The sequence below is a fragment of the Indicator indicator genome, unplaced genomic scaffold (genome assembly GCF_027791375.1).
Source record: "Indicator indicator isolate 239-I01 unplaced genomic scaffold, UM_Iind_1.1 iindUn_scaffold_168, whole genome shotgun sequence".
Classification (NCBI taxonomy): domain Eukaryota; kingdom Metazoa; phylum Chordata; class Aves; order Piciformes; family Indicatoridae; genus Indicator; species Indicator indicator.
Window position 1 is genome coordinate 7,063 of NW_026539258.1, and position 11,464 is coordinate 18,526.

Sequence of the window (11,464 nt, forward strand, 5' to 3'; positions counted from 1 at the left end):
TCCCCCCTCCTCCCCTCCCTCCCCCCTCCCTCCCTCTCCTCCCCCCCTCCCTCCTCCCCCCCTCCCTCCTCCCCTCCCCCCCTCCCTCCCCTCCCCCTCTCCTCCCCTCCTCCCCCCTCCCTCCCTCCCCCCCCCTCCCCCTCTCCTCCCCCCCTCCCTTCCCCCCCCTCCTCTCCCCTCCTCCCCCCTCCCCTCCCTCCCCCCTCCTCCCTCCCTCCCCCCCTCCCCTCCTCCCCCCCTCCTCCTCCTCCCCCCTCCCCTCCCCTCCCTCCTCCCCCCCCTCCCCTCCTCCCTCCTCCCCCCTCCCCTCCTCCCCCCCTCTCCCCTCCCTCCTCCCCCCTCCCCTCCCTCCCCCCTCTCCCCCCTCCCCCTCCCCCTCCCCTCCCCCCCCCTCCTCTCCTCCCCCTCCCCCTCCCTCCTCCCCCCTCCCCCCCCTCCCTCCTCTCCCCCTCCCTCTCCCCCTCCCCTCCCTCCCTCCTCCCCCCTCCCCTCCTCCCCCCTCCCCCTCCCTCCCTCTCCTCCCCTCCCCCCCTCCTCCCCCCCCTCCCCTCTCCCTCCTCCCTCCCCTCCTCCCCCCTCCCCTCTCCTCCCCTCCTCCCCTCCCTCCCTCCCCCCTCCCTCCCCTCCCTCCCCTCCCCTCCCTCCCCCTCCCCCCTCCCCCCTCCTCCCTCCCCCCCTCCCCTCCCCCCTCCTCCTCCCCCTCCCTCCCCTCCCTCCCCTCCTCCCCCCCCCTCCCTCCCTCCCTCCTCCCCCCTCCCTCCCCCCCTCCCCTCCCTCCTCTCCCCCTCCCTCCCCCCCCTCCCCTCCTCCCCTCCCTCCCCCCCTCCCTCCCCCCCTCCCTCCCCTCCTCCCCCCTCCCTCCTCCTCCCCCTCCTCCCCTCCTCCCTCCCCCCTCCTCTCCCTCCCTCCCCCCTCCTCCCCCCCCTCCCCTCCTCCCCCCTCCCCTCCCTCCCCCCCCTCCTCCCCCTCCCTCCCTCCCTCCCCCCTCCCCTCCCTCCCCCCTCCTCCCCTCCCCCCCTCCCTCCCTCCCCTCCCCTCCTCCCCCCTCCTCCCCCTCCCCCTCCCTCCTCCCCCCCTCCCCTCCCCTCCCTCCTCCCCTCCCTCCCTCCCCCTCCCTCCTCCCCCCCTCTCCCCCTCCCCCTCCCCTCCCTCCCCCCTCCCCCCTCCCCTCCCTCTCCCCCCCTCCCCTCCCCCCTCTCCCTCCTCCCCCCCTCCTCCCCTCCCCTCCCTCCCTCCCCCCTCCCCTCCCTCCCCCTCCCTCCTCCCCCCTCCTCCCTCCCCCCTCCCCTCCCCTCCTCCCCCCTCCCCTCCCTCCCCTCCCTCCCCTCCCCCCCTCCTCCTCCTCCCCCCTCCCCTCCCTCCCTCCCCCCTCCCTCCTCCCCCTCCCTCCTCCCCCCCTCTCCCTCCTCCCCTCCCCTCCTCCCTCCCCCCTCCCCCTCCCCTCCCCTCCCCTCCTCCCCCCCCCTCCCTCCCCCCTCCTCCCTCCTCCCCCCCCTCCTCCCCTCCCTCCCCTCCCCCTCCTCCCCTCCCCCTCCTCCTCTGCCCCCTCCTCCCCCCTCCCCCTCCCCTCCCCCTCTCCCCCCCCCTCCCCCTCCCCCTCCCCTCCCCCCTCCCTCCCCCCTCCCTCCCCTCCCCTCCCCTCCCCCCCCTCCCCCCTCCTCCCCCTCCCCCTCCCCCCCCCTCCCCCTCCCCTCCCCCTCCCCCCCTCTCCCCCCCCTCTCCCTCCTCCCCCCCCCCTCCCCCCCTCCCCTCCCTCCTCCCCCCCCTCCCTCTCCCCCTCCCCCTCCTCCCCCCCTCTCCCCCTCCCCTCCCCTCTCCCTCCCCCCCTCCCTCCCCTCCCCCCTCCCCCCCCCCTCCCCCTCCCCTCCTCCCTCCCCCCCCTCCCTCCCCCTCCTCCCTCCCCCCCTCCCTCCCCCCCTCCCCCTCCCCCCCTCCCCTCCCCCTTCCCTCCTCCCCCCCTCCCCTCCCCCTCCCTCCCCTCCCCCCCTCCCCTCCCCCTCCTCCCCTCCCCCCTCCCCTCCCCCCCCTCCCTCCCCCCCTCCCCTCCCCTCCCCCCCTCCTCCCTCCCCCTCCCTCCCCTCCCCCCCCTCCCCTCCCCCTCCCCTCCCCCCCCCCCTCCCCCCTCCCTCCCCTCCCCTCCCCCTCCCCTCCCTCCCCTCCCCTCCCTCCCCCCTCCCCTCCCCTCCCCTCCCTCCCCCCCCCCTCCCCTCCCCCCCCTCCCCTCCCCCCCCCCCCCTCCCCTCCCCTCCCCCCCCCCTCCCCTCCCCTCCCCCCCCCTCCCCTCCCCTCCCCTCCCCCCCTCCCCCTCCCTCCCCTCCCCCCTCCCCTCCCCTCCCCCCCCCTCCCCTCCCCTCCCCCCCCTCCCCCCCCCTCCCCTCCCCCCTCCCTCCCCTCCCCTCCCCTCCCTCCCCCTCCCCTCCCCTCCCCTCCCCTCCCCTCCCCTCCCCCTCCCCTCCCCTCCCCCCCTCCCCCTCCCCTCCCCTCCCCTCCCCCTCCCCTCCCCCCTCCCCTCCCCCCCTCCCCTCCCCTCCCCCCTCCCCTCCCCTCCCCCTCCCCTCCCCTCCCCTCCCCCCTCCCCCTCCCCTCCCCTCCCCTCCCCTCCCCTCCCCTCCCCCTCCCCTCCCCTCCCCTCCCCCCCTCCCCTCCCCTCCCCTCCCCCCCCTCCCCTCCCCTCCCCTCCCCCTCCCCCTCCCCTCCCCTCCCCTCCCCCCCTCCCCTCCCCCCCTCCCCCTCCCCTCCCCTCCCCCCCTCCCCTCCCCTCCCCCCCCCCCTCCCCTCCCCTCCCCTCCCCCCCCCTCCCCTCCCCTCCCCCTCCCCTCCCCTCCCCTCCCCTCCCCTCCCCCCCCTCCCCTCCCCTCCCCTCCCCTCCCCCCCCCTCCCCTCCTCCCCTCCCCTCCCCTCCCCTCCCCTCCCCTCCCCCTCCCCTCCCCCCCCTCCCCCTCCCCTCCCCCTCCCCTCCCCTCCCCCCTCCCCTCCCCCTCCCCTCCCCTCCCCTCCCCTCCCCTCCCCCTCCCCTCCCCTCCCCTCCCCCCCCCTCCCCTCCCTCCCCTCCCCTCCCCTCCCCCTCCCCCCCCTCCCCCTCCCCTCCCCCTCCCCTCCCCTCCCCTCCCCTCCCCTCCCCCCCCTCCCCTCCCCCTCCCCTCCCCTCCCCTCCCCTCCCCTCCCCCCCCTCCCCTCCCCTCCCCTCCCCCCCTCCCCTCCCCCCTCCCCTCCCCTCCCCTCCCCTCCCCTCCCTCCCCCCTCCCCTCCCCTCCCCTCCCCTCCCCTCCCCCTCCCCCCCTCCCCTCCCCTCCCCTCCCCCCCCCCTCCCCCTCCCCTCCTCCCCCCTCCCCTCCCCTCCCCCTCCCCTCTCCCCCCTCTCTCCTCTTCCGCCTCTCCCCTTCCCTTCCCCCCCCCTCTCCCCCCTTCCCCTTCCCCCGCCTCTCCCCTTCCCTTCCCCCCCTCTCCCCTTCCCTTCCCCCCCTCTCCCCTTCCCTTCCCCCCCTCTCCCCTTCCCTTCCCGCGCTCTCCCCTTCCCTTCCCGCGCTCTCCCCTTCCCTCTCTCGCGCTCTCCCCTTCCCTTCCTCCCCTCTCTCTCTCTCTCGCGCTCTCCCCTTCCCTTCCTCCCCTCTCTCTCTCTCTCGCGCTCTCCCCTTCCCATCCCCATTCCCTGCCATCCCTCCCAGAGCATTCACAACCATCCTTAGGCAGATCCAGAGCTGTTGCCCTCTTTGGGCCTTCTCCCTTGCCTGGCTGACCAGAGGCTCCTGGCCCTGGCTGCCCCTCCCAGGCTCTCATTATCCTTCTCTGCTGCCATTCCCCAGCCATGGCAGCAGGACGGGGAAGGGTCCCTGTGTGAAGCTGGGGGTCAGCTCTGCTGTGGGAGTGCCAAGGCAGGGAGAATTCCCAAAGCTGGGAGCTCCAAGGTGGGAAGGCACAGCCGTGCCAAGGGCTGCCAGCCCACATCCCTCACAGCTTCCCCTTTATTCCCTGCATGTGCCAGGCTGCCAGGCCTCTGGAGGAGAAAACCAACCACAGTGCCATGAGCCCCAGAGCTGGCACTGCCCCCCAGAAAGGGAAAGGGAGGGAGAGCAGCAAGGAGGAGAAGAAACCTCGGCTGGATTCCTGAGGGCCTCCTGCTCTGCTGGTGGCTGTCACTGAGGCTTTCAGTGTCCCCTGCCCTTGGCACACCTGAAAGTCCTGCCCTGTGTGGACCTGCAGCAGGGTTGGTCTCTTTATTTCTTAAGGTTTGGTTGTTGGTTTTTTTGTTGTTTGGTTTTTGTGTGTGTGTGAAAAGTTCCATTCTATAAATAAACCACAAAGTTTTGGGTTTATTTTTCCCTTGTGTTGGAGATTTTGGGGATATCCCAAAGAGCAGAACTGCCAGTCCTGGGTCAGCTTCTGCTTCCCAGCCTGCTCCCTGAAGTGGGAACAGCACCAAGGGTTTCAGTTTCTGGTTTATGGTCCATGCCTCAGAGCAAGCTGGGAGCAGAAGCTGAGCCACAGCCACGTTTGGGCCAGCCTGTGGAAATCCCTCTCTAGCACAGGCTCCATTCTCACATCAGGGCTATGGAAGGAGAAGTCATTAAACCTCTGGCTCTGCAGCAGCCTGCAGCTGTCCTGGGCTGTGCCTTGGTTCTGTCTCCAGGAGGTGGCTGTTGAAAAGCAGCAGCAGAGAGGGATGAGGAAAGGCCCAGGAGATGTCTGGAGGCTGGGAGCAGGGTGGGTGTGGAGGAGCATGGGGTGTCAGGGAGGTGATGAACAGGACAAGAGGAGCATCAGGAGGAAGAACCAATTTTGGTGGTGCAGCAGATGTGGTGGGGACAGGGGCAGGACTCTGCTCCCCAGAGCTCTTTCCTTCTGTGAAGGCCAATGGCAGCTGGCAGTGGAGCCTCCTGCTCTGAACAGGGATTTAACCTTTGTCCTGTCCCTGCTGCAAGAGGGAGCCAAGCAAACCCTCACTTGGCCTCTGTGCCAGGTCCTGCACTTGGGTCACAACACCCCCATCAAGGCTCCAGGCTGGGGGCAGAGTGGCTGGAAACTGCCTGGGGGACAAGGAGCTGGGGGCATCGGTCAACATCAGCTGAAGAGGTGGCCTGACCCCACAGCTGTGCCCCACTGGTGCTGCAGGAGATGTCACCACTGGAGGGGATGGGATGGGGACCCCCTCCACCCTGGGACACCCTGGCTTGGGGTCCTGCTGAGGGCTGTGTGGGGCCCTGGGCTCAGTGGGACCTCAGTGACCATGTGGGGCTGCAGAGCCCTGGGCCCAGAGCAGTCCTGGGGCTGTGTGGGGCCAAGGGGCAGTGACTTTGGGGTGACTTCATGGTTTTTGTGGAGCTGCAAGCACCTGGGCTCAGGGGCCCAGGGTTTTGGGACAGCCCCAGAGGCTGCAGGGAGCCTTGGAGCCCCCAGCTTGGGGCAGCTCCTCAGCTGGTGCCATGCTCCTGCTGCAGGGTGCAGAGGACTCTCCCAGGGCCCTTTGCAGGGTTTGCTCCCCAAAGGTGGCACCAGCTGGGTGCTCCCTGAGCAGCAGGAGGCTTGTCTGGATTTTCTTGCCCTCCCAGGGTGGTGTCTGAGCTGGGGTGCAAGGCCAATGGGGGGAGGCTCAACAAGGTCAAGGGCCACATCCTGCACTTGGGTCACAACAACCCCATCAAGGCTCCAGGCTGGGGCAGAGAGGCTGGAAGCTGCCTGGGAGAAAAGGAGCTGGGGGTGCTGAGTGACAGCAGCTGGAGATGAGGCAGGGGGTGCCCAGGTGGGCAAGAAGGGCACCAGCAGCCTGGGCTGGAGCAGCAATGGTGTGGGCAGCAGGAGCAGGGCAGGGATTGTGCCCCTGGGCTGGGCACTGGGGAGGCCACAGCTTGAGTCCTGGGTTCAGTCTTGGGCTCCTCACTCCCAGAAGGACATTGAGAGGCTGGAGCAGGTCCAGAGAAGGGCAACAGAGCTGGGGAAGGGTCTGGAGAAGAGGGCTGGGGAGGAGCAGCTGAGGGAGCTGGGGGTGTGCAGCCTGGAGAAGAGGAGGCTGAGGGAGACCTCATTGCTCTCTGCAGCTCCTGAGAGGAGGCTGGAGCCAGGCAGGGTTTGGTTTTCTTCTCCCAAGGAATAAGCAACAGGACAAGAGGAGGGGTAACAGCCTCAAGTTGCCCCAGGAGAGGTTCAGGTTGGCCACGAGGAACAATTTCTTCCCCTTGAGGGTTGTCCAGGCCTGGCCCAGGCTGCCCAGGGCAGTGGTGGAGTCCCCATCCCTGGAGGGAGTTTCAAAGCCCTGGAGCTGTGGTGCTGAGGGCCAGGGCTTGGTGGTGCCCTGGCAGGCTGGGTTGCTTTAATTGGAGTTGTTCATTTTGAAGGTCTCTTCCAACCTAAAGTATTCCATGAATCCAAAAGCTCCTGCTGGAGAAGGGACAGGACTTGAGGAATCTCCTGCTGGAGAAGGGACAGGACTTGGGGAGGCTCCTGCTGGAGATGGGGCAGGACTTGGGGAGGCTCCTGCTGGAGATGGGGCAGGACTTGGGGAAGCTCCTGCTGGAGATGGGGCAGGACTTGGGGAAGCTCCTCCTGCCTGGGGAAGATCTAACATGGCAGGAAATGTCCTCTCCTCTCCTGCTGCTGCTCCCAAAGGCCTCAGCTTGTCTCTGCTGCAGCTGGTCCTGCTCAGTCGAAGTTGTAATAAAGGCAGAAGGCAAAGAACATGGCAAAGATCTGGAATGGGAGGAGAGGGGGAGCAGGCTGGAGCCTCCAGCTGCTTGCTCCTCCAGTCCCCCTGTGCCATCCTCCTGCCACCATGGCAGAGGGAGGGTCCTGTCCCCTCAGCTCTCACCTGCACCACTCAGCTTGGTGCCACCTGCAGAGCTGCTGAGGTGCCTCACCAGGATCTTGAACAGCTCTGGTGCCAGGACAGACCCCTGAGGGTCACCACTCTCCCTGCTCCCTGTCTGGCCAGCCAGCTGTTGCCCACTCCCCTCCAGCTGTGCCCATCCAACCAGTTCCCTACCCACTGAGCACTCCACCAACCCAAGCCACATCTCTCCAGCTCAGAGAGAAGGTTGCTGCTGGGACCTGTGGCAGAGGCTCTCCCCTGTGCCTCTGAAGGGTCTCACAGGCAAAGCCTGGTCCCTGCCAGCCTGCTGCTGGGGTCTGTTTGTGCTGCTCCTGCTTGTGCTGCTCCCCCCTCAGGTCCTCCAGCCTTGCCCCCTGCTACTCAGCTCTGCTCAGGCCACTCCTTGAGTGTTGTGCTCAGTTTTGGGCCCTGAGCTATTGACCCCTGCCCTCATTTGTGGTCCCTTCACCCACAGAGCACCCTCCTGACACAAATAGAGCCTGGGTGAGGTTCCCCCCCATTCTCTGCCCTGTCCCCTCCAGCCCCCTCCCTACCTCGATGCCCAGCACAGCCAAGCTGCAGGTCCCAGGGACAGAGATGTACCCCTGCAGGGTCCTGCCAAAGGTGGAGAAGCAGCCCTGGGGGGACAGAGATGATAGAGAGAGGCTCCCTCATGCTCCTCACAGCTGCAGGGATCTCAGAGGGTGAGATTTGGGTCGGGGGGTGGGCACTATGATGGGGCTGGGGCAGTCCCTGGGCTGTGGCACCGCTGGGCAGCATCCCAGGCTCCTGTCCCTGGTGCTCAGAGGGTGCTGCTGCCCCACTGCCAGCAGCCTGGGAAGGGCTGGGGGGAGCAGGGGACAGGGCAGGGTCGTGTCCTACCTGTTCATGGATGTAGCCAGGGCTCCTCTCCTGGCACTGCTGCCAGCCCAGCAGCTCTCCTGCCTGCAGGAGCCCATCCCGGGCACAGCATGCCTGCGGCCAGGGCATCCCTGGGTGCAGCTCCTGGAAGAGGGAACCATTCCCAAAGTCCTCAGGTCCTAAAACCCCACAGCAGGAGAACTGAAAGGGAAGGGAAAGGCCATCAGGGTGCTGCCAACAGCAGGGGGCATTGCCTGGGGAGGGGGTGAGGAGAGGGGGAACAGCTCAGCAGGGGCTCTGTGCCTGGCTGGGCTCCACAAGCCCTTGCCCGAGTTGGGGGTCACCCTCTGCAGCTCCTTCAGGGGCTTCACCCCCACCACAGCCCACCAGGAGCCTCCTGGCTGCTCACTGTGACCATGAGGGTGTTCCAGGCTGTGGAGAAGACCTCAGCACCCTCATCCCCGTGGTAGTTCCTCCTCAGCTCGGACAGGAACACCTCTGGCTGGGTCTGCAAGATCAGAGCCAGCTGTGAGCTCTGGGGGACCAGGACCAGGGCTGTGGGGGCTCTGCACCCACCCTAAGTGCCCTTCAACCCAGCACCATGCTGGCCAGGGCACCAGCACTCTTCGAGGGGATGTGGGACCCACCCATGGCATGGACCCACCCATGGCACCTATCCACCCATGGCACAGACCCATCCATGGCATGGACCCACCCGTGGCAAAGAACCATCCATGGCACCTACACACCCATGGCATGGACCCACTCATGGCACCTACCCACCCATGGCACCTACCCACCCATGGCACCTACCCACCCATGGCACAGACCCACCCACGGCATGGACCCACCCATGTCATGGACCCATTCATGGCACCTACACACCCATTGCACGGACCCACCTGTGGCACAGACCCACCCATGGCACAGCCCCACCCATGGCACCTACACACCCATGGCATGGACCCACCCATGGCACAGACCCACCCATGGCACCTACCCACCCATGGCACAGACCCACCCATGGCACAGACCCACCCATGGCACAGACCCACCCATGGCACCTATCCACCCATGGCACAGACCCACCCATGGCACAGACCCACCCAGCTTCAGCCTCGCATCAGCTTGCTGGTGGTGAAGATGAGGGTGAGAAAGGACAGCCCCAAACCAGCTCCAGTCTCCCAGGGGACTCAGAACCCTGACCCATGGCATGAGGGAGGCAGGAGAGAGGCTGCCCAGGCCGGGCACAGTGCCAGGGTGCAGTGCCAGTACCTTCTTCCAGTGCAGCAGGAAGAGAAGAGCCCCAACCAGCTGCGTGACGAAGACGAGGCTCACCAGGATGAAGAACTGAAGGCAGGGAGGTGGAGGAGTCAGAGAGGAGCCCAGCCCTGCAGGCAGCTCACTCTGACTCTTCCTCCCTCCCTCTGCACCCAGCCCTGCCTGTGCCTGGTGCCCCTGAGGCCAGGGGGCACAGTGCACAGCTCGGGGGCACAGCTGGCACCTCCCCGAGCACCTTGGCTGCAGGGCAGAGAGGTAGAAACAAGCACAGGCTGCCAGGGGCTGGGGGTGCCAAAGAAATTGGGGTGCTTGGGAAGAGGCTTTGAGCCCTCCCCAGCAAGGGGAAAAGCTTCATAAAATCCTCTGGGATTTCAGCTGAAGGACTCAGGAGATGGGGATTGGATGGAGGAGTACTGAGAGCTGACAGGGCCAGGGTGGGGAACATTGGGGCTGCTGGCTCCTCCAGGGACCCCCCACAGGCCCCAGCACCCTGCATCCCCAACAGCCCCCTCCCCTCATCCCTGCATCCCCAACACCCCCATCCCCTCATCCCTGCATCCCCAACACCCCCTTCCCCTCATCCCTGCATCCCCAACACCTCCATCCCCTCATCCCTGCATCCCCAACACCTCCCTCCCCTCATCCCTGCATCCCCAACACCTCCATCCCCTCATCCCTGCATCCCCAACACCTCCACTCCCTGATCCCTGCATCCCCAACACCTCCATCCCCTCATCCCTGCATCCCCAACACCCCCTTCCCCTCATCCCTGCATCCCCAACACCTCCCTCCCCTCATCCCTGCATCCCCAACACCTCCATCCCCTCATCCCTGCATCCCCAACACCTCCACTCCCTGATCCCTACATCCCCAACACCTCCATCCCCTCATCCCTGCATCCCCAACACCTCCATTCCTTCATCCCTGCATCCCCAACACCTCCATCCCCTCATCCCTGCATCCCCAACACCTCCATCCCCTCATCCCTGCATCCCCAACACCTCCACTCCCTGATCCCTACATCCCCAACACCTCCATCCCCTCATCCCTGCATCCCCAACACCTCCATTCCTTCATCCCTGCATCCCAAACACCTCCCTCCCCTCATCCCTACATCCCCAACACCTCCATCCCCTCATCCCTGCATCCCCAACACCTCCATCCCTTCATCCCTGCATCCCAAACACCTCCACTCCCTGATCCCTACACCCACACCACCCTCTCCATCCCCTGGCTCCCCACAGCTCACATCATGCTTGGAAGGGAGCCTCAAAGCTCCTCCTGTCCAACCCCCCCCTGCAGTCAGCAGGGACACCTCCACCCAGATCAGGCTGCCCAGGGCCCCCTCAAGTTCAACCCTGACCACCCAGAGCCTCCACCCTCCCCCTCTCAGCAAGCTGGGCACCCCTCAGCACCCCCCAGCCCCTCACTGCTGCATCCCACGAGCTCCTGCCTGCAGCCAGCCCCCCCAGCTGCCTCCCCACCCGTGTCCCCTGGCTCACCAGCAGCAGCAGGGGGCGGCTCCGGCGCAGGGCTCCGCAGCAGCCCAGGAAGCCCAGCAGGGAGAGGGCAACACCCACGGCCAGCAGCAGGTAGGCAGCGGCGCTCAGCACAGGCTTGGCAGCCACAATGTCCTGGAAACCAGCCGGGTCCACGGCCACCCAGACCCCCACACCTGCCAGGCACAGCCCCCCAGCCTGGGGGCCAGGCTGTGGTTACAGCGTGGAGGGACCACCCCAAGCCACCCCATGGGGACTGGGATGCCCTAACCTCTGCTGGGGTCCCCTCCCGAGGGCTGGTGCCACCCAACCCCCCCTGAGCTGGCTGGAGATGGATCACAGGATGCTAGGGGTTGGAAGGGACCTCTGGAGATGCCTGCTGAGACCCCACCTGGAGTACTGCATCCAGGTCTGGAGCCTCTGTTACAAGAGGGCTATGGACATGCTGGAAGGTGTCCAGAGAAGGGCCATGAGGAGGAGCAGAGGGCTGGAGCTGCTCTGCTGTGAGGACAGCCTGAGAGAGTTGGGGTTGTGCAGTCTGGAGAGGAGAAGGCTCCCGGGAGACCTTCTTGTGGCCTTCCAGGATCTCAAGGGGGCTCCAAGAAAGCTGGGGAGGGACTTTTGAGGGTGTCAGGGAGTGACAGGACTGGGGGGAATGGAACAAAGCTGGAAGTGGGGAGATTCAGACTGGATGTGAGGAAGAAGTTCTTCCCCATGAGGGTGGTGAGAGCCTGGAATGGGTTGTGCAGGGAGGTGGTTGAGGCTCCATCCCTGGAGGTGTTTGCAGCCAGGCTGGATGAGGCTCTGGGCAGCCTGATCCAGTGTGAGGTGTCCCTGCCCATGACAGGGGGGTTGGAACTGGCTGAGCCTTGTGGTCCCTTCCAACTCTGCCTGATTCTATGATTCCATGAGATGTCCCAGCCTGGGGATGAGTCCCCTGCACCCCGGGGGCCCCAGCTGGACTCACAAACACCAGCACATTGAAGATGAACATCAGGTACTTCATGCAGCTCAAGACACCCAT

General features: G+C 67.3%; 1 protein-coding gene across 1 annotated transcript; it reads right to left on the reverse strand.

Annotated features, from left to right (window-relative positions):
- Nucleotides 1-6,633: 6,633 nt before the first annotated feature.
- LOC128980419 (tetraspanin-18-like) lies at nt 6,634-11,464 on the reverse strand. The gene is made up of 7 exons (XM_054398892.1): nt 11,408-11,464; nt 10,444-10,638; nt 8,936-9,010; nt 8,070-8,168; nt 7,682-7,861; nt 7,354-7,437; nt 6,634-6,681 (listed from the first exon to the last, which is right to left on the reverse strand). Exons 1-7 carry the CDS (start codon nt 11,462-11,464, stop codon nt 6,634-6,636), a joined length of 738 nt encoding a protein of 245 aa, XP_054254867.1.